The sequence below is a fragment of the Nothoprocta perdicaria genome, unplaced genomic scaffold (genome assembly GCF_003342845.1).
Source record: "Nothoprocta perdicaria isolate Ctin4 unplaced genomic scaffold, notPer1 scaffold_8, whole genome shotgun sequence".
Taxonomy (NCBI): Eukaryota; Metazoa; Chordata; class Aves; order Tinamiformes; family Tinamidae; genus Nothoprocta; species Nothoprocta perdicaria.
The window spans coordinates 5,704,278-5,726,830 of record NW_020456087.1 but is presented as its reverse complement, the minus strand read 5'-3'; the positions used below and the strand labels follow the sequence as shown (position 1 = coordinate 5,726,830).

The 22,553-nt window shown below is 38.9% G+C and overlaps 1 protein-coding gene across 1 annotated transcript in view; it reads right to left on the bottom strand.

The window, feature by feature from the left end:
- AKAP6 (A-kinase anchoring protein 6) overlaps positions 1-22,553 on the bottom strand; it is a 251,165-nt gene that overhangs the window by 179,411 nt on the left and 49,201 nt on the right. Inside the window, exon 2 of the mRNA XM_026051714.1 lies at positions 18,824-19,181. Within this exon, the coding sequence (XP_025907499.1) occupies positions 18,824-19,138 (315 nt within the window). The 5' untranslated portion in view covers positions 19,139-19,181. The remainder of the gene's footprint in view (positions 1-18,823; positions 19,182-22,553) is intronic.

Genomic DNA, 22,553 nt, shown 5'->3' with positions numbered 1-22,553 from the left:
AAGGAGAGAGTTTCATTGGTAATGGTCACGCCAGAATGAACTGGGAGCAGGGAATTACTTATGAAGCTGAAATTTTTGCAGCTGAACTCTAGCAGCTTCTTTTACTTTTTCACTGTTATCTTGAGAAGGGCTCCCTCTTCTGTACAGGGCCTCCGGGGAGCCTACATTTACCCTGAATTCCTTTCACATGCTCTGGCTGTCCAGCTATTTCCAAGTCATGTCRAAAGGCTCAGTCATAGCTCCACACCCTCGCTCATCATTCAGTCTCATTCCTCCCCCTCCTTTCTTTTTTTTTCTGGTCATGGATCAGCTTTCTTGTTTCCACCCATTCCCATACCCCCAATAGCAGCACATTTAATCTCACAGATGAGACCATGATAAACAGCTCCTCTGGCTGTCCCAGATTAGGGCTATCATAGTCAACTGCCTCTTTGGAAAAAAATTCTATGTAATTAAACAAGCTCAGAATAGAGTTACTAAATTCTACAAAAAAGCACTCAAGTCTAAATATTTACTTTTTACCATCCACATCTCTAGACATTCAAATTTAGACTTGCAAAGATTCCAGTCGATTCTTTTCCTCTTTCAAAGACATCACTCTCATCAAATCTCAGAAGTGAACAAAGATGTATTTTATTTTTTCATATGACAGATAACTGCAAATGGGCATGGCAATGACAAATAATTTTGGGAACCTGAGTAATACAAAAAAGTTGGGAAGGTGATTTTTTTCCCCCCCAACTAATACCTACTTCATATTCGTATCTCAGAACCTCCCCCAGGTTCTGATTCATTCTTATTCAGTGATGCTGGGCTACTGATCTACATAATTCCTAGCATTCCTGCAGACACAGCAGAAAAATCCTATTTAATTTTGTACTTTTGGCACCGCTGTTTGCTATCTGCAAAGAAGCCAAGGAAGAACTGGCAACAGCAAATGAATTTCCCTTATTTCTTTTCACATGCCTTCTCCAAGGTTCATGTTGAAACAAAAAAAAAAAAATAGAACAACTTGTGCCCTGAAAGCACACACGCCATCTCAAGTGATATCCAAAGATCAGAAAAATAACCCCAAGTGATATTTTATCTACAGTTAAATATATCTGTACTCAAAATTTCTGCCTGTCCCTTCCTGTAAAAAGTACTTTTTAATTGCCATAATATATGAACAGCACAAAAGATGAAGAGTTAAAAAGCATTCACATACTCTTTGCCAGGACTAGATTAATAAGAATGATAAATCACAAACTGCAGATCATAATTCCCGTTAAGTCACAGAGTTGTGAGCAGGGTAAATGCCTTCTGAAAAGAGATAACTGAAAGTTCAGAAGAGCAGCAAGATACAGTCTCCTCAGGGAGCGTTCAATAAAACTTTTCTAGCAGAAGTGGGTTACAGCTCARTCCCACTCTGGCTCAACATGGCAACACACAGAACACTTGAGGGGCTTCTCTTGTCTAAGGTTTTCTTCTACCTTAACAGTAAAAAAATTCCTGGTGTCGAAGAAAGATTTTATTAAGCTGAAATCAGACTCATCAGACATAATTTGGAAATGTCCTAATTTCTGTCACAGGCTTGCAAACTGTGAGAGAATGAGGGACAGAATTCACATGCTTCACTGATGGAGAAAACTTCTATTTAAGCTTCTATTTTGTTTCAAATATACTGAAAAAAATAAGCACTTAATTCTACTTGTTTTCTAGGCTGCTGATTTCATTTTGCTGCTATTTGGTCACCAGCACACCCTGCCAATAACTTTAGACCAGGCAGCAACACTGTTGTCTCCCTTCTCCCCTTACTTGTAAACCAAATATTTCAAATGTGTCTTTTACAGCTATGCCACCACCAGCCACTGTGAATTTTGTACCAAATAAATCCAAAGTTGTTCAGAAGAGCAGCTTACATTGATGTCTTTAATCCACTTCCCACTCTAAGATGACTAAGCAGCTAAGTCTGGCAAGCATTTACAGGGGCAAATGTGTTAAACTTGCAATTTAGTCATATTTTCTGGAAACACAGTTCAACAGTGAGTGTCAATTTAACTTCTGAAGCCTGTCATCACACACACACACACACACACACAATCAAGTAAGAGTAGAACCAGGTCTCAATATGGTTTACATTTTCCTGATTACATTTCAAAAGCTTGTTCAGGACTCTGTCAAAGGCCTTTGTAGGACTGTGAGGAACTGAAAAAAACAGGAAAGCGTGAGAAACTCCAGAAATATGAAGAGGTTGGTTCTCCACATCAGACACACAAGCACACACAAAATGAGTTCTTCTAAAAACATAACAGTAATGCCATTTAAATAGTAATATTTCTTTTAAAGGAGATACAGAATACCTAGGAAAATTTCATGCTATTCCAAATCATTTAGTAACTTTCTACACATCACTACAGCACAACAGATTTGCCCCCTTGATTGTAATTTTGGAGGAGAGGAAAGAAATGTTAGAGTGAAGCAGCATTTCCAGGTTACCCCAAAGCTGCCACATAMGGACTCAAGTCATAGCCCACAACATGCTACCTGGATCAGTCTCATGAAATACTGTCTAGATTAAAAAAAGATGAAGAGTATGTAACTATTATTAAAATATAAAATTATTTCGGTTTCAAATTATTTCTTAATTCATATTTTCCACAGGAAAATACTATTGCTGTACATACCTAAAAAATATAAACAGGATGCAGATAGGGTTATATCCCCCTCACAATATAAAATATTTTTTCCAAGGTTAAAAATCTTGCCTAATTAAAAATTTTATCATCTAATATATCCTACGAGCCACGTAACAGCAGCATGATGTGAGGAAACATTATGAATCACCAAGTGCCTCCTCCTTTCCTGGGCTCAGCCTGTCAACTSCTGGGAAAGTACAAGCAAGGATCAGCAGCTCAGGGCTGACTGTGAAGCTTGATTCCTATCTGGCTAATAGCAGGAAATRCATTTCCTGAGGAGCACCAGGGAACTCCAAGCAGCAAATCCCTGCCCACCGCTTGTGCTGCAGTCCAGGATCTTCCTTGCCAAGAGAACCGCCTGTTCCAGACAGGAGCCATAGCCAGGAATGAAGGAGCACAGCTGGATGAACAGGGTAGCTATGGTATGCTAAAGAGCAGACAATCAACATGGACAACCATCTTTATCAGTAACACTATAAACAGCATATAAAATCTACAGAGAAACAGATAAGCACAATAATATAGATAAGCTGACATTTTTGTCAATAAATGTTACATGCTAGGACTAGACAATTCAGAGCTAGATGATTTCAGTGTAGCATTTTTAAAGAACTTTGCTCCTAGTAGCTCAGTACAATAGAAAGAGAGGATGCAAAAGAAAGCAATTCACACATAGAATTGGTGAATAAAATATACACTTTCTTTGAAACAAGAATACTCTTAGAAAGGTTGGGTAACATGCAGAAATTCAATGGAGTGACACTCATAAAACGCTTACTCAGTTTGACTTACTGATGCTAAGTAGCTGGGTTTGGTCTTTTGAATAATTAGTTCTTTGATTTTTTTTTAGGGTAAGTTTCAGAAATGAGGTAAAGAAGGCTTCTCATTTCAAACTTGCATGTTTGCATGCAAGAAGCTGTGATACTGTGCGACAAGAACCTCTCTCAAACCCAGAAAGGACTTTCTTTCTGTGAAACCAGAGGTGGCTAAATGTCACGGCAGGGTTTAAGTGACTAAGCATCCATACTAAACAAGCAAACACTAAAAAAACACAACACTTGTTTTGCAGCCCACTGTACATCTGTGATCCTCAGATGGGACTTGGTAAGGGACAAAAGATTTCAGCTTTGGGTCAGTGTTATTTACTGATCCACTCAAGTGCACCTGTGCATTGAGATCATCATGGACATCTGCACAGGACTTACAGTATTATCAAATATAGGTAAAGTGCATGATGCTACATAGCTCTGAGTTTAGAGCTATGGGTGCTGTTTTTTTTTTTTTTTTTTGTACCAGAATCAATGGTTTTACTCCATTCACATCAAAATAACAGAGTGGACAAACAACCCACCTCCATGAAATTTAAGTCAATTGATAACAGAATTTAACAGACTGACAGCACACACTGCTTATTTTGAATTTTCATTATGCAGCTGTCCATAATTTCCCCTAAATTTACCTAAATCTCCCTCCTCTCACATTTCATAAAGGAAAATATCAACTGGAAACAGACAGATCAAGAACAAAACAAATTCTATCATGATGGGTTTTGCAGCCTGAGTATTGCTATAGTTTAACACACACACACAAAAATCAAGTTTCAAAACAAATTCTTCCCTAGTACTGGCCCTATTGAATGTATTTGTATTTACTTTAAAATACCTTTAGAAGAGGGGGAAAAGGGAAGAAATAGACCTGAGGCACAGAGAAAATGTACATTAACATCTCCTTTTCATAAAGGAAATACCTGTGAATGCTGCCTTTGACATTTTTATTACTGGCATTTAACTGAGCCACTGAGAAACTAAATCATTTTTTTACTGCTTATCTATCAAACATCCCTTGTCACAGCACACCTTCCTCTTTCAGGCAGCAAAGGCTGAATGTTTAGTCTGTTCTTTCCTGCATTTTTAAATACTTTTAGAAAATAAAGAATAGGGCTGTTTGGAAAGCACACATACTCCTTATTTCTTCTAAAAAAGGAGCTCACAAAATAGATGAAGATGCAGATTTCACCCACAATTTTCTAACTTGGCATCCAATTGAAAATGCTCAATGTGTTATCATTACAAAGTATGAGTTGACACATTCAGGGTTATATTCTATAATTGAAAATTTCCAAGTAGAGTCAGACTCTTGTTCTACCATTTCACAATGCTTTGGAAAAAGCAAAAGCTGAGTAAGGCTTCTGCAGAGAAATTCCTTTTCTAAACTGCATTTTTATTATTTCATAGAGATTAAATAGCTAGACAAATGGCATTTTTAGCTTTTGCCCTTAAGGATTCAATCATGCAAAACTCTAAATATGGTCTTTCCTAGGAAATGAAAGGCTGTTTAAAACCAGTTTTCCTTCACTTTTACCAAGCAACTGTCACATTCCAGACATTTTTAGGCAATGGGATTACATCTTTTTTTTTTCCAATGGAAACAGCTGTTACATGCAATATTCATGACCTTTAAGTTTTCAATATCAAGTTATTCAGCTGTTCTTTCAGTCCATCTGAGTCGCAGTGAAATGGAGCAGCACAAAAGACCAAACAGCTTTATTTCATAGATAAATGAATGCACATATCAAGGTAATAGACAGGAAACAGAGTGTAGGAGAAACAACATACAGGAAACCTACTTTTATCCCTTGCCTCGGTAGAGTGTCAGCCTCTTATTCATCCCTCTCTATAAATCAGTATGGTATTTAGTTGCATAGCTCACATTGCTTCTTACTAGCATTTGATGCACACAGCTGTTTGTGTTGACTGAATACTTTCTATAGGGCTTCCTATCAGAAAAATCCCACTCAGATTTTGAGGATATGTGCCAGCCCATATAATTAACCTGTTTTTGAGCTCCACATGCATTTCTCCTTGCTTTTTGCAGTGAAGAAAATCATGAGCAGCTCTGAAGTTGATGCCTTGGCCAGGAACTTCAAGTTGGCCAAATCCATTAAGGTATACTTAAAGCACAAGAGCATTCCTGATGCTAGAATTTTATCATCTAGGATGTTTCCAGGATTTTCAGACAGCTGCATCTCTCCCATAAAGCTTCTTTYTTTTTAAGCAAGGTTTCCTCTGAAATAAACATATTTACATTTCACAATTTACTTTAATCCAAATAAACCACTAAGAGAAATATGCTATTGAATAGAGAGATCCCTTAGGAATTGTCTGAAAGGGTGCAATAATAACGGCAGGGATGACCCCTTCTTATTTTCAAGTTGGCTACAAATCTATGGCTGTTTCTTGTAAAAGTCATATTGTGCCCATCTGCTCTGCAATTATATCACATACATRCACAAAGCACAGTGCTGTTAGCTTACACTGTGCAAGTAACTGGCAACCAGTGGATAAAAATCCCTAGAACATTAGTGACTCGTACAGAACTGGARGAGCTGTAATTCTATCATCTCAAGAGAAACTGCTGGGGCTACCAATCTCTCTCTCTAGGGTCAGTCTTAGGTTAAAAACCATCTCCCATTAGCAGGCAATTATTTTTTCTTCACCTAAAGCACTGCAGAAATCAAGTATTTCAAGAGAACATCAGTACAAATAGATAGATAAACGTACACACCCTCCCCTTAGGGCCGTTAATTTCACCATTTACGATCAAGTGTTTTATTTCACACATCTTATTAGGCCAATCTTGACAGATGACTTCTGTTCCAAGTGCTCCCCGCCGCGCCAGGTGGTGCTGCAGCCCCGGCACCGCCGCGCTCCGCAGCGGACCGCGCCGCCGGGCGCACCGCTCGGCCTTCATAGTTAAYACGCTCTTAATGCTGCTCTTGAGCACTGTTACACCGAGACTCTGCGTTTTCATCTCGTCCCTCGTTTTTACAGAAACTCTAGACTGTATGCCGTATGAATAGGGATAAGGAACAAAAAACACATTTCAAACCAGATTAGTTAGGCACAAATGCAATACCTCTGAAGCTCGTAGTCTCTTAAGACTATTCCTACATAGCAAACCATCAGGGTAWATTACAAGCGTCTTTTTGTACTATTGAGAAAACATAAAACTTAAACCTAGCAAAATAATTTTGCTAATGGGAGGACAAGTCTGTACAGAGATTTTATTCCTTCTTAAAAATGCCTTAATGAGGAAAGATGTTACAAACATTTTCATACTAATGACAAACACTTCTGTTTAATTCTGTACATCTGAGTGGTCTCATGTAGTTTAATAGGTTTRTGCATTTACAAAACTATGTCCTAAATGCACCCAGTTCTCTGGTTTTATGTATGTTGCTGAGAAAAGAAGTTTTGGCTTTATGCAGCTACTTCATCTCTGCTCATTTTGGCTTTGGCAAGTGAACTCTGGTGCCCTGCGTGGCTGCCCAAGTGCAGCTGGCTTCTGCAGATGGGAAGTCTCACAGGGCAGCTTGACAAAGTGAGGCCTTACTAAGTAGGCTCGAAACATTTAATAATGCCAGTTTAACAGAGAATACTGGAATACCCTTGCAGATTTCTAATGTGTGTTTGCCTCTCAGTTCCCATTTTGCAAGACCAAAGTGAAGCTGCTTTCAAATGTTAACAATTGTGTTTCTTACTCAAAGCCAAATATCTCACACAGCAATCAAACAAAAATGGTATCCCTTCAGYTTTAAGTGAATGTTGGTCTTTAATCAGAGAGGACTGAGGGCACAGCCCAGAGCCCTCTAAGTCAGCAGAACTGGATTCTAGGCACACAGGACAGCTTGAACACAGGGCCATGAGCTGTGTGTGTGCCTGGCCCACAGCCTGATCCACTGCAGCAGCCCCGCTAAAACCCAGCAGCTGCAAGCCCTGCACCCGAATTCCTCCCTCTCTGCCCCAAGCATCATGGAAAAAGATACTCAACTCTCCACAAAGAAAATATATAAAATTGAACCAATCTCCTGGCCCACATGCAGGAGGGGCCAGGAGTAGGGCCTTGTTCCCAACTTGCCTCCTGCATTTCTCAGGCAGTGTGTTTTACGGCAGCATGTGCTCAGGCAGGCTCCGGCCCTCTCCCCACAACATGGCTTTGCTCCAGACAGAAGAAAGCAAAAGGCTGTTTGAAGCAGCAGCTCTGCATGGGAGCAGATGATGACTCTGCAGTGTGCGCTGGTGAAGGACAAACAGGATGAAAAATGGAGGGGAATCCTATGGGAGCTTTGAAAGACAAAAGAAAAAAGATGAAAGATACACAGAAGGGACATARAACAGAGAACAAAGCTAGCAATGTAAGAAAACCATTTCTTTTACTCTATCTAGCAAAGCCCGTAAACTATTCTTAGGCTATATGGCAACAGAGCTCCTCACCAGCAGTTCTGATACCTAAAAATCTGGGTTTTGTCTTTCAAGTAAGATCTACAAACACTAGTTGTAGCTCTGTCATTCTGATTCAAGAGCTTTGTCAGATGCCCTATATGAGTCTACATACAAGCCAAGAAATTTCAGCTAGTAATGAAGAGAAGTCATGAACAAGCCTCAAACACTGTAACTGCAAAAACGAAGACAGTGGTTTGAGTGGCAGGGGAGCTCACTATCAAACTTGTCAAATGGTTTAATATTCTAAATATTTATTCCATAGCATTAATAACTAGAAATAGAAGGCAGGAGTATATATAAATAAGAGGACATCATAGTTCATTTCATTCATGAACCCAGAAAGCTTCCAGAGGACAAGTGTTAGTCATGGAAACTACTCTCATACATCTCAGATCAAAAACATTTGAACTGCAGTGTATTAAAAAAACATACTGARGTAAAAGAAACTTAATTTATTCCACTTGAACTGTGTGATACAGTATTGCCAATTTTGCTTTCTTTGATTTTTTTTTAAATTTTGCTTTGGAAGCAAAATTACTTAAGATGCTATGTTTCTGTTAAGTTACTAACTCCCTTTGTATATATACTTTTTCTGTTTAACTTTGCATTAATGCTTTGTGCTGAACTGCCAGTTGAGATTCACAGGTTGGCATTTAAGTTACTCTTTAAAGATTATATACATATCATATACAAGACATATACAAGAACTCTGAGGAAGTTGCACTCGAGGGGGTGCGACTAGCTACACATTCCACACTCACTGGCTCCACTCATTTCCTTTCCCAACAAGCAAACCTCCGCTGGTCATCTGAGCTACTGTTCTCTTTACCTGCCGCTGCATCAGCTTTTACTTTCAAATCACTTCTAAAGTCCTCTCTTACATTTAAAGACATCTCTTTAGTCTTTCATGTGTAAAAGTACAAAATTTCCAAGCACAAAGACAGTACCATTTACAATATGAAATTACTCCTTGAGGGTACTTCTTGCTATCCATTGTCAAAGAGACTTTGTTTCTATGTCAGCCAGCAGACATGGGGTGCTACACAGACAGTAACTAGATTGAGGGAGAATCCATCAGACTAGTTGCATTTCTTTTTCCTTTTGAGTTCCCCACAAGTCTGTAGCCTTTCTCCTTCCAACAAATTTAACACACTTTACATTTACTACTTTAATACTCCATCTTTCCTCTTAATTATCCGGTCTTTGCTGGCTCCTCCAGAAACMCAACCAAGCTATTCATACCCTGAAATGCCAGTTTAGCTGCCTGTGAAACCTGCCTGAGGACAAGAAGTGGTTTTGAATACCTGAATTTCTTCAGCTGTCTGCACAGGATGAGGTCACTTATCTGGTATCACCTCTTCTGACAATATAAAGACACCAAAAACGGTGACAGTTACTCTGCTTTATGCAATGAATGTTTAAACTGATTCAATGACAAACATGCAAGCAATTAGCTTCAGTGGAGTTACTCATTTAAAGAGCATAATCAATATTCTGTGTGTCAGATGATGTTTATGTTTTGCCAGGGTACTAAACAGATACATAGACATAGAATACCCATCAATACMTATGTAGAACAAGAGCCTAATTACTGAATTATAGCTCAGCTCGAGGCTAACTGCCAGCACAGAGATCTTGCACACAAACAGATTAAATGACCTACTACAGTGAGTTGCTGCATTCAGAAAAATATTTTTGAAGAGATAATTCAGAAGAATGGGATAAAAAGCAGAAGTGGAGGAGGAATAAATGGATATTCCATGGTAGCTGTAGTCCTGAATTTATTTTCTGGTATTACAAGCATGTGAATATATATSTATGTAGGTTAATGATGAATATGAATTTATATCAGAACACCACAATCGGTCAAAGATTACCACTTAGACAACTACAAAACTGTCCTTTCCCTATGTACTACCTGACACAGACTGCAGTCTGGCATTATGACATTACCCTGCAGACTTGGAAGTGGTTGTACATGCTGTCTTAGAGTTACCTGTTCTGCAGAATGGTTGGTTGCTTGCTTACMTTTTTAATGTCTGTGTAGTTTGCAATCAGGAGCTACTGAACACAGATAAAGGGATGCACCTGAAAGAATAAAACTGCATACAACTTGACTCAGGTCTCATTTGAAATGTCTTAACCACTGTTAAGGACAGCTACCCTTGGCAGGTCAACTGAGGAGAAAACTATACAACTTRCTCCAAGTTGCAATACACTTTTCTCAGCTACCGTAGGTTATGAGAACTAAGTGCACAAATCAGTAGGAAGTCAAAGTGTTCAYAGATTCCAGTAGATTACACACCCAATGAAAACTCACCAAAGGTCTGTTAGAACTTCAGAGCATTGCAGTCATTAGCACAGTGCTACTTTAAGCCTTCTAAATCATACATTTTCTAAAAAGAAAAACAGTCCTCCTATAAAAACACATATTCCATCTCTTGAAATCAAGAATCATAAGGGATTCTACAAAAACTGTCATCTTCCTCCAAGGATTCATTTGCAGGGAGGATTTATAGAGGTTAAGAGGTGGAACGCTCTTCCAGGTGGAAGGAAGAGGTGGAGGAGGATTTATAGAGGTTAAGAGGTAGATGGGAATTCTCCTTTGTTCCCCTATTTCGGCTCCTGGTTGCTACTCAGTCCATTTTAAACAATTGGGTTCCTGTTCGAAGAGAAACCTGGTCACCTGTCTCTGCCTCTAAGCATTTTCCTTTAGGAGAGTTACAGAGAACACATTAGTCAGGGATGGGCACAGTACACAAACACTGCAGCTTAATCCTCAGGAGCTATCTCACAGATAACCACAACCCAGTCCTAGGCAGCAGAGACTAATGGGAAAGCAGACAGCTCTGCATGTAGAAAATACACAGGCAAGGGGATGCAGGGTGACTAAGCCCATCCTTAGGGCTACATCTCAGTTAACAGAAAGGTAGACAGACACATCATTTGTCTTCAAGGAAAATACAGAACACTTGCTGTGCTTAATTGCTTCTTGGTTATGAGATTTTAATTGGTTTACTAGGAGCTCACACCAACTCACAGAAGGCTCTTCAACGGTTAATGATACAGAGCAGGTTTTTGTTCTGAGGAAAAGATCATACAATTCAGGAAGCAAACACCCAAAGATATTTAAAACCACGAACTTGTGGAACTTGTTTACACTTCTTACTGAAGCCCAGGAGTTCTGGGTTACTGAGACATTCAGGCCACATTTCTGGCTTTCAGACAGCAGTCATCTTGCAACTTGACATTTCTTCTGTCAGCTCTCATAACAAAAAGCCCAGCAGGCAATTTTAACAACGAGGCCAACCAGAAAATTCCTTACGTTTTGTGCAGCTTTCTGTGCCTGTTCTTTGACTGCTCTTTTATGCAATATTTTATTTTTTAGATACCTCCAAAACAATATTATTTGCAATTATAAAATGAAAAAACAACAAACCCTACCAGTTTAATGACTGATAAGAAATATCTCCACAAAGAAATATAACCACACAAATATGCAAAGCAAAAAGGTCTGTAAATGGTTAACAATGTGAACCAGAAATAAGTGCATGTTATAAAATATTTTAAGTTATTTACTCTCAATCTTCAGGAAACAAAAAGCSCAGAAATCTACTTAGCATTGGTGTATGCATATGTCTACCTGAAAATATGTATAATTTGACAAAAATCACAGCTACCATAATAAAAATTCCCTTTGGAACCCTTATCRTCAAATGAAAATCGTGACATGACATCAATGGCCTTTAATGTCATTGTAATTGAAAAATTCACTGTAGTTGAAAAATGTTGACACTACTAGGCTTTACTCATACCCATCTAGTAACAAGGTTTTGTTAGCAAATTGTCATCAGCAAGTACTATTATCACTTTTTTAATCATAATTAAAAGCTTGTTATGTCCAGTAAATATTTGTGTTTGAATCACATGATGAGAGCCTTAGAAAGATCATAACTAACATCTGTGCAGAATATTCAATCTTTCCTCAGAGCCTATTAGCAGAATACATTGGCTCATTTTTCTAAAGCCTGTATTAGCATGTAGTAATATAGGAGTAATAATGAATAGAGAAGAGGGAGAAGTAACCGTTACATGGTTAGTGGATACACATACAATTCATGTATTACTGAAGTCCAACCCAGAAGTTCAGGAATAATTATTTTCAAAAATAGCAATATCTGAGTGGGTGTGAGATTTTAGAGGACATTTCTTGACAACCAGAGTGATAAAATACCTGCCATCTTAGAGCTTCAACTCCCACTTCACAAGCATACTTTMATTTTCTGCTCTCTAAGTCTCCAACTACCAAATAATCCAAATAGCTATTGTAGGACAACCTACAATAGGATACCAGTAGCATTACAGTACCAGTATACCAGSATACCTGTAGCTACTCCTCCCACATATCTACTTCTACCCAAATTATACATCATCTGTTATGACCAAATGGACTGCACGATACTTCAGCAGCTGCTTAGATGCCACTGCAGGAGAGCATTCACTGGGAGAGAATGCCATGGCTTGCAGTATTTTTGCTCCATGTTTCCCTTCTGTTAGCTTTGGAGAAGCTCAGGCCAGTATCAGAAGCTGGTCTTATCCTTCCCTGCACTAGCGAGGGCTCCAAACACTGTTCATACCTCAAGAATCATGTCTAGGGACTCAAAATCCCTCAAAATCTAAACTGAGTAATTCAGGTACTGATACCTCTGCTTCACCTTTCACTGAAGCACAGAAGGGCAAGCACGTGGCCCTGGTATCTTCTAATCCTCCCAGCATTATTCAAACCCTTTGTCACAAGAGGAGTCACCACAGGCATTTTTGATGAGGTTCATTCCTTGCTCTTCTGGAAAGAAAGTACAAACTAAAGCCCAGCACACACTACACCATTTATTATTTATTCATTACCCTTAGTCAGTAACCAAGCCAGTTGTTCTGCTACCACTCAGGTCCCAGATGAAGGGCTTATGAGTTAGGCCCTTCCTAGCTCTTAACTGCTTTCATTCCATTGATATCACCTGTTACATACCCAGAGATGAGCCAAGGACTTCTTACTTCTCTATGCAAGCATGATACAAGACCAGATAGGAATTCCTTACTGTTTTTGCTTCCCCCACACTTCCTCACAATTCTTTCATCCTCTTTTTGTTTCCTAGCCAACAGTCTTCTGCCTAAATTTGATCCCTGAAAACAATCACAGCTTCACCAGTCAACTGGATCTTCGGTAATATTTATGTTCTTTTGCTATTTGTATTCTTCCTCCAAGAGCCTCCATACAGACCAAGAGCCATGGGTCTGCATAAATGAGCAGTATTATAAAAATTGCTTTAAGTTGATACTATCTGTACATACTGTACAACATTGGCAGAAGAGGGAAAGGACATTTTCTGTTAGCCTAGAGTTCCAGGGTTTTAATCCATCTTAAAGTGATGCATTAACATGTCTTTTATATTTCTTAAATGTTTAAATATTTAGTATCACCAGAATGCGTTAGCAAAATATAGAAGGCATAAAACTCCATTTGAAAATTAAATACCTACAAATACACCAATAATTACAGTAGACAACAGTTTGCAACTAACAGTAATGTTTGCTGAAAAGAAAGTTACTGAATAGATTAACTGAGGCTTTAGGAGCTAATATAGTCAGTGGCAATACTCTGATACCTGAAGTTAAAAAAAAAGAGCCTGCAGAGGCAAAAGCCCTCACAAAGTCAATTAAAGTGAAAGGTAAGTTACCTGCATAAAGATTTTTAGACAAACTCCAGCTAGATRAATATCACTGCTGTCATTGACCAGTCAGTTTATACAGGTCCTATCTTAACAGATCAAGTAAGCTATATATTTTGCAGCAATAAGCTAAGGAAATAGAAGGGATGTTACACACTGCAGGGGACCCTGTTCCTGTGGAACTATCCRGAGAAACTTAAGGGAAGCATCCAGGGATGCTATTATCATCATCTGTTGTTACTGAAACCACTCCGTTACGGCAACTAGAGGTCGCTGCCAATAAATCAGAGCTATCAACTTCACAGAGGTCAAAATATTATGTCAATATGCCTAGCCATGTGTTACCTTTATGCTGTTGTAAAGCATATTAGAACACGGTAAAGATGTCATCTTTACACAAAACCTTTCCATTAAAATTGTCACTGAACAAGACTTTCTTCTGTTCTTCTACAAGACAGGACTATGCTCTGGGCACAGAATTGGGGAGCAGGGCACAGAACAAAAGTAGATGCACTTAACTACTCAGAAATGAAAATTTCACAAGAAAGCCTGTTTTTTTATGTTCAAGTCCAAGCTGTGTGAAACAAGTATCYTCCACAAAGTCCAACGTTTGAAACAGTTAAACTATATTTACCAGCATTTACACTTCATGGTTCCACTAAATGTTTCCATTCCACTGAGCTGTTTAGAATCAAAGTCAAAGCAAATAGATCTTCTCAAACATCCAATTGCTTCCTCTACAATAAATCTTGGTTCATAAAGTGTAGAATACATATACAAAATATTCCACAATACAGAATTAAAGCTAGAGTACATAACATTTTTGATCTTAAAAAAAGAAGAAATGTTATAGTCCTTCCAGTTTACACAACCTGCAATGGTTCTGTTTAACCAAATAAAGCCTTAGGTGATTGTTTAAATAGTAGGTGAATAAGTTTGGGTATGGAGTTGGCAAATTAAGTATGGCGAGACAACTGCACAAAGTATGAGTAAGGATTTAGTTGGAACACATCCCTTCCTCTCCAAAAATACAGATGTATTTGACTGATACCAGTAGTCTATAAGCCTACAGTTTTATATATATATATACATATATATGTATATATACATATATATATATATATGTATTTCCACTAAGCATACCATGTAGTAAATTTATTTTAACATACTTCCATAAAGAGACATTTTGAAATGCAGCCAATTAGGCAACGTATTTCTAGGTAAGGTGCACTTATATAAAACATCATGTTATAAGAAAACCTGACATCACATCTGTAGTTAGCCAGATGTGATCCATGAAGACTGTATTGGATTTTAGGGATTGCTGTGCACAACGTAGGATGGCTTTCATCATTTTTAGTCATATGGCTATTTATTGGATGTTTAAGTTCCTCACAAACACAAGCAGACATCAGATTAAGGTTGGATTTTGAAAATTGTCCAAAGCCTAGCAGCTAAGGGCAAAATAATCTTGTATTTATTTCCCTTCAAATGATTAATCCAACATAGAAACACCATACGTTACAGTGAGAACAAAGACCTGAAGTSTTGTTAGTAAGCCTGTGATACAAAGTCCCTAGAGAACCTTCAGCAATGTACCTTTTATATAAGCAGAGTTAATAAGGACCTTAAAGATTTTCAATAATTTTCAGTGGTTCAGTAGACAGTGAAAATACCAGTGAAACTATCTTTAAGAAAAAAATATCTTTTTATACCTATTGATAACATGGTGAACATTCCCCACTCAGGGAACACAAGCACTCAAGCTCTATCAAACTGCAAATTTTTGAGGTGAATTTTTCTGAGAGAAGTTAAAGCTTTAAGAGGATGAGAGAGTCTGAAGTTGATCAAGCATCATTTAAGAGTCCTTTTAGGATAGGAAATGCAAAGGATCAGTTAGCTAGTCGAATACAAAAGTAGCCATTAAATTTGTGTTAAGACTGAAAACCAGAACGCTCATAAGCAAGGCATTCCAGACCTTGGGTAAATCGTGACAGAAGAGATGGTTTGCTAAGCAGTTGTTTTGGTAAAGGAATATGGAACAAGAGTCTGCTATAGGCATGAAAACCAGTCCCATCCCCTCAAGCAAACTGACAATCAGAAAGATCTACTTCAAGTATTTAACACAAGTAGAGAACTACATGAAAACATAATCCTCTTCTGACTGAGGCAGTGAAAAAGCTATGAAAAAAATTACTGTTGCATTTATAGGGCAAAAAAAATGCATCCTGTACATATTGTGCTGGAGAGTTTTGTCTCAAGTTTGTATCATTCATTTCTGTCTTTATAGTTTGAATGAAGCAGTTTGAACAATAATTMAATTTGCAGATGTAACATTTTTCACTGGTGGAAGGTACTTCAAGTATTTCAGAAAGGCAGGTGTGGAACAAGGTGTCACAGATACAGTGGGGAAAACGGTCCRAGAAGTAAAAAGCTGCCATTCAATAACTAACATAATTAAACATGTAAAAGCGCAGAGCCACTTCTACCAGCAATGGATAAGAGTCGAGTAGGTTGTGCTGTAACTTAAGCTGCAAACTCCTTTGCTCCATCCCAAGCTGAACATGCATCAATCACTTCCCGCTATTTTGGAAGAGAATTATAATCACATTATGTAAGTTAGAGAAGGTTTAGATCACATGTATGTCAAATTTTCCATGTGCGCTGGCTGGCTGTKTGCTCTTACTGCCTTTCAGTTTGCAGTATGAAGAAATAGGCAAGTTTTATTCTCATCTGGTTCATCATCSCACAGTGTTTCTTTACATTAACACTCATAACGTTATTTTATTCCTAAGAAATTTAAGTCTTATATTACAGATATATTGCTTTAGTACAGCAACTGCATTAGGACTTACTAAAAKAGTATCAAGAGAGCTGTTTTTTCTCCTCAAAAACAGCATTTGGAACATTTTTTCTCTCTTGTCCTGGACTCCAAAGTGCATGGGGGTGCATTGGGAGTGGCAGGGAGGGCACACACCTAGAGGTAGTTTTCCCAATTATGCCTTAAAAATAAACATCCATTCACTTCAGATGCATTTAGTTCATTATATTCCCGAGGAACACATTTTCCTTTTCTCTGAACATGTCTACCTTGACTGTGGCAGTTATTTCCCTATTTCTATTCATCTTTCAGAGTTGGATCTAAAATTCCTGGAATCCTGATAGTCTTGTTACTCTCAAATTGAAATGCCACTGCCAGTTTTTTTTTTTTTTTGCTTAGTTGATTTTCATTAGGTGATAGAATGCAACTGGACATAAGAATAAAATTTAATATAAAATTAATAAAATATAAAAAGTTGGGGGAAAACATTTCTACAGGATCTACTTTTTTAGAATCCTATTTCTTTGTACAGGATTTAAGACATAAAAGCACTGCATTCATAATATTTTTGAAAACACATTTCTATTATCTTTTGCTGATAATTCAGGATCTACAGAAGAGGTAGTTTTTTCTTCTCTTTTTTTTTTTTCCTCTCCTCTCCATAGTTATATCTTCTAAGGCAAGGCATGATCATGACCAGGCACACACAAACCTACAAAAGGGCAGCCCTTCCTCCCTACTAGTTCAGGATCTGTATACAAATTATTKGACAGCCTCATGACAGACCCTCCCAGTCTGGCAGGCCAAATCTTGAGGTTATGTTCATCTCTGCCCATTTTTACAGTTGCATTAACCAGATCCCTACCTAGTTGCAAAYAACCCCTAGGTAATTTAAGAACTGCCTACATGGAAAAAACATTAGGAAAGAATTTTATGAAATACCGATTACTTTTATTACTTTGTAAATAAAGTTTAAAAAAAACTGCAAGGAATGCTAATAATTCACTGATTTCACCTTGGTAATAAAGCATTCTGGTGGATGAACGAAGGGGAGCTGCACGTACAGAACAYCCTCCTTCTGCAACAGGCACAAATCAGTTCCGCCTGTGCTCTGGGCTGGCCCCAAGCACAGTCCAAAGGCTCCCTGGCTCTTCCCTCCATGGTCAGCTCTGCTGCAACCCCCACAAGCTGGGGGCCTGCAAAGGTTGTGCCTGCCCATGACAACATGACTTAGACATACTCTGTAAGAGACTACTGCATGTGCTGGACATTAGCCTTAATGGCTAATAAAGTCTGARGCATAAAAAAATCTAATCGGCTCTATTTGGTTAGCATTGATTATCATACAGTTATTCTACAGTTTGTGCTAGTACACAGAATTATATTTTAAGACAGCCTAAAGCCCCAGTCCTAAAATAAACACATAAATACCGTAGCGCTGAATATGAAGCAAAGCTGTTTGCATAAACAGGCCTCAGAACTCTAAGGGCAGCTCAGTCTGAAGAGATAACATTTGCTGCTATTTTTGGCAGTTGTTTGCTGCCTTCCAAAGCATGCTTCATGTGCTGCAGCACAGCAAGCCATGCAAACACACACACACAGCATATTATTTGAATTTTGCCTTAAACTTTTTTTTTAAAAAAAGAAAACCAATACTGAAATATCAGTTTAACACSAGGGCACTAGTAATATTTAAGAGATTGTTTTCTTTACTGGGTTCAGATAAGGGTGATTTTTGCCGTTTTAGTGTTTTCTTAGTGACAAAGTAGTAGCTGTTTCTTTGCAAAGAACATTAATCTGACCAATTCATATTTCTTAAAAACACAAACTTAAAACCACAACTCTATTTTATTTACCATTTTGTAGTCCCATGTGAGTTCAACCTGGAATGTAACCTTCACACAACTKGAAGGCAAGACATTTCTCCCCATATCCCTGAAACCATCTTAGTTTTCAAGTGGGCTGCTGTGCTCACTGGACTCCCCAGACTTGGAGATTTCRGAACTGCAGTTGGTTAAAAAGCAATGGGAAAATTTCTGGACACTTCTGCAGACTTCCAGCCAGACACCTGCACATTGGCGCTCTTGGACTCTGAATTTGTTTATAGATACATTCGTGACAGCTGAAATAAGTGATGAGTAAATAATGTTGCAAGGAACCCGAGAATGATGCATTTTGCTATCCCTGTAGAAGGATTTATTTAAATTTTAAACATACTACTGCAGCTATACAAAAAGGTCTTTTATTTGCTTTGCCAGTAGCAAAGCAGAGGAAACCACCTTCACTTAAAAGTCTGCAACGCAAGTTGTATCCTACCTTTAGCTGTACTAGATGCACATCCACGTGCTTGCTGTCCGAATCCTGCTGGACAGAGTAAGTCAGATCCCTGACTCTTTCCGATGTCATCCGAAGCCACGTCTCGATTTCTGGCAAATGGAGCACAATCTTCCAGTCTGCCCCAGTGTGGAGAGGAGGAGGTTTTTCATACTGCTGGCCAGAATCGAGCTCCTTCATCACATCCTCTTCCCCATCCTTTTCCACTGTAGGAGTCATGTTTATGAGCATGGGAGACATATCAGAAGGCATGGGATCCAGTTCTTGTGTTCTCATGGGAGAAAGTGCCACATCCATTGCTAACGTGGGCAAGTCTAAACCATAATTCTTCCCAAAATATCTGCAAATATAAAATAGAAAGAGAACCTTGAAATAAAAACACTCAAAAATAAAATGAACTTCAAACTTCTGGGAGGGAACATATTTTTCAAGTAGTCTGCTGTAAAACCACAGCAGGAGTTTAAGCATAAATAGATCTTTAAGTAAGTTTCTCTGTTGGACGAAAAATGATACATATCACATTTTAACACTGCAAAGAGTCATCACCTTGGAAATGCCGCTTTTTATTGCTGTAAAGGGTACAAGTATTAAGAGAAAAGTTGACCACCGACAAAACTAATAAGTGATTGGACTCCAGAGCTAACATAGATATGTATTTGTAAACTACCATTACGAAAAACACATTGTGTGGCCTGAAATTTACTATATAAAATTGAAATTTCATTTTTTCACAACTGTCACTTGAGCTTTCGTCACACACAAGGTCAAWTTTGAAGGCAGATTTAGGGCAACATTGAGGATATTTGGTTGATTTACTTTAGGTTTTAGTTTTGAAACCATAGTTTTGTTAGATTAAAAAATGCTGTACTGAGCAATGATTTTATACCAAAGTTTTTAAGATAAGAATCCACCRGTAAGAAAAGCACATGCCTAACACTAAAATATCTCTTTTCAAGTGCAGTCATAATAAAGCCCAAAATATCCATCTTCAAAACACATGCAATGAGCACATTTTTAACTTCCTAAATATAGAAACTCTTAAAAATACCTTTTCTGAAGATGCTTACTTATGATTAAGCAAGATTTCTGTACGGATATGACAGATAATTTGTCTCAGTTCAGTTATGTGATGAGAACACATGCTGGTTCCCACTAAACACGATTTTTTTTTTTTTTAAAGGAAAAGCTCTCAACTTCAACTTGGTTAACTAGTTATAAAATTAACACTATTACATAAGATTCACTAGAAAAYGCAAGTGAAACACTTCAATTTACACCCCCCTCTATGCACTGTACCTGTATGCAGCACCGCAAGCTGCAGTAAGCCATAAGCCTGCCTAAGAGATACTCTGCTTAATAGAACTGAGCCTAGTTTAGAGTTACCTGGCCAGGCCACTACAAAAAACCTTTATTCACTAGGCCATGTAGTTGGTCCTAATCTTTGGAAAGACTCAAGTTTGTTCACCTTGGACACAGTTCTACGAAATTTTTGGAACTTCAGTGCTCTGCAGCAGTAAACAATATTCAGTAGGTCTATGTCAATAGCACCAAATCAACTGGATCCTTTAAAAATGGTTTGGCCAGTAGTATCAGAAAAAAATCAAGTATGTATTATTATTATTATTAAGTTTCATAATTTAAGACTGCAATATAATACAATTCAGTGATACAATTACTACTTCAGGCATCATCCCAAATGGTTACTTCTTTTCTCCAGTGAAGACTGTAGTTCAGCATAACAGCTGTAATTTTCCAGAAAGGAAGACAGAGCTTTTCATTATTACATCTAGAATTTGAGAAATATATTCCCAGATGCTTTATAATTCAGGTGAGTTCTCTGAAGGAGGAGTCTCCTGCATCCATCCCTTCCCACTGCACTTTTACACCTTAAAATACTGTTGCCAGAAGTCCTTTAAACGCATTTCATTAGACAAAACAATTAGAAAACACTTTGTCTTATACATTGCTATGCTTACTGGGTTTTTTTTTTTTTTTAAAGCACATTAATTGACTGCTCTAACAGGCAAAGCTTTATTRCTTAGGTGTTCTTCGCATGGTTTCCCGCTCCGAGGGCGGTGCTGGCACAGCACACACAGCCCTCTCTCCTTCCCTCCCTCCCCGCTGTACCGCGGAGCGGTGACACCGGCCTGCGCGCAGAGGAGCTGCTCCGAGCGACACAGAGGCTCAGCCAGGGCAGTGCTTGCTTGGACGTTTTCCTCCCCCTGCACTCACAGCCTGCGCTTCCCAAGAGCTTTTCAACATGACCCAAYTCCAGCAAGGACACCAAGGCAGTTGACAGGCAGAAATCCAAGCGTGCTCCCGCAGAAGCCAACGAAAGGCAGCCCGGCAGCATGTGGAGCAGAGCTCTAGTTAGGAGGAACCGAGTTTGCAACAAGCCACCGTTAGGAACCTACTGACCTGGTTTTTGTTACCATGTGCTTGACACTCTCCAGCAGCTAATCACAGCTAATACCTCCTTAATCCATGTTGCTGTTAGAGGCAAGTCCTTTGAATCCTTTTCTTTCTGCCAGATCACGACAAGTTGCAACACTTGAAGTAATAAGTGAAGAAGCTTTAAAACAGATCATTCCTTATGCATTCCTTAAAGTCCACAGGAAGATAACAAAACATACTGTGGCTGCTTGCTAGCAAGGTCTGGGAAAGCTTTAAAGAGACCAGAAACACCGGAAAGCAGCAGTCACAGCTGGAAGTGACTCCACCTGAGCACAGTGATTCACTGTGGTGCCTCTTGGCAGAGCCCAAGGGCACAGAGGTCCAACCGTGCTGGCACGGCAGCGAGCTGAGGGTCCCTGGTCTCCCTGAGGACACGGGCATTGGAGGAGAGCCTTCCCAGGAGCTCTCTGGAAGGTGTCCGGAGCACAGGCTGCTCCTCCCCAGCCCTCCCTCCTCCTCTCCAGGCAGGCGGCCAAAGGCAACRTAAGGTCCCTGACACACTGGCCCTGACCTACAGGACCAAAGATCTCTGCTAACGACAGTGAGGACCTGCTTCAATCCCTGCACACCTTGGRCACACAGTAAAACGTGCCGGGAAACCTCCCTCTCCCCAGCAGCTTTGCAGCAGGATGCCCTCATTGCAAAGTTCCTGTTGAGCTACCAACCCATCAAGATGCCTAAATTAGCCCGTGTCCTCACCACTCTCATGAGCCACTCAGAGCTCTCAGTCTCCAGTTACAGCCCCTCCCACACGAGGTATTGCTTTCTTACAGCAGCAAGGAAGCTGGAAACAGCAGGATGGGACGCAGAGGTCCTGCTGCAAAACTTCCAGGATTTAAAAAGATTCCATCAGCAATGCATCTTAAATCTCAACAAAAACAGTTTTTAACTGGAAAACATCTGTTCAAGAAAAATGTTGCATTAAGTTATGAATTTCATATCTAGTGGTTTAAAATACTTGGGGAGGACATGAGAATTCATGATCAAGTTAAATACCTTCAGATCATATTTTGCAGCATTTGATATTCTAAATAGCAAGTCCTTTATGCTGATTTCAAAGGCACCAAAATGCTCACCTGGTCCCCCTAAATTCAATCATTAGGCCATAAATATCCTTGAAGATAAAATTTCAGCTACCACATGACAATATGGCTTTGAATATGAACAACTATTATCCAAAAAATAACCCAAAATTTTCAGGGAGATGAACTGCAAGATTTTAGGTTTCAAATACTAAGCTTTCTCATTTTGACCCTAA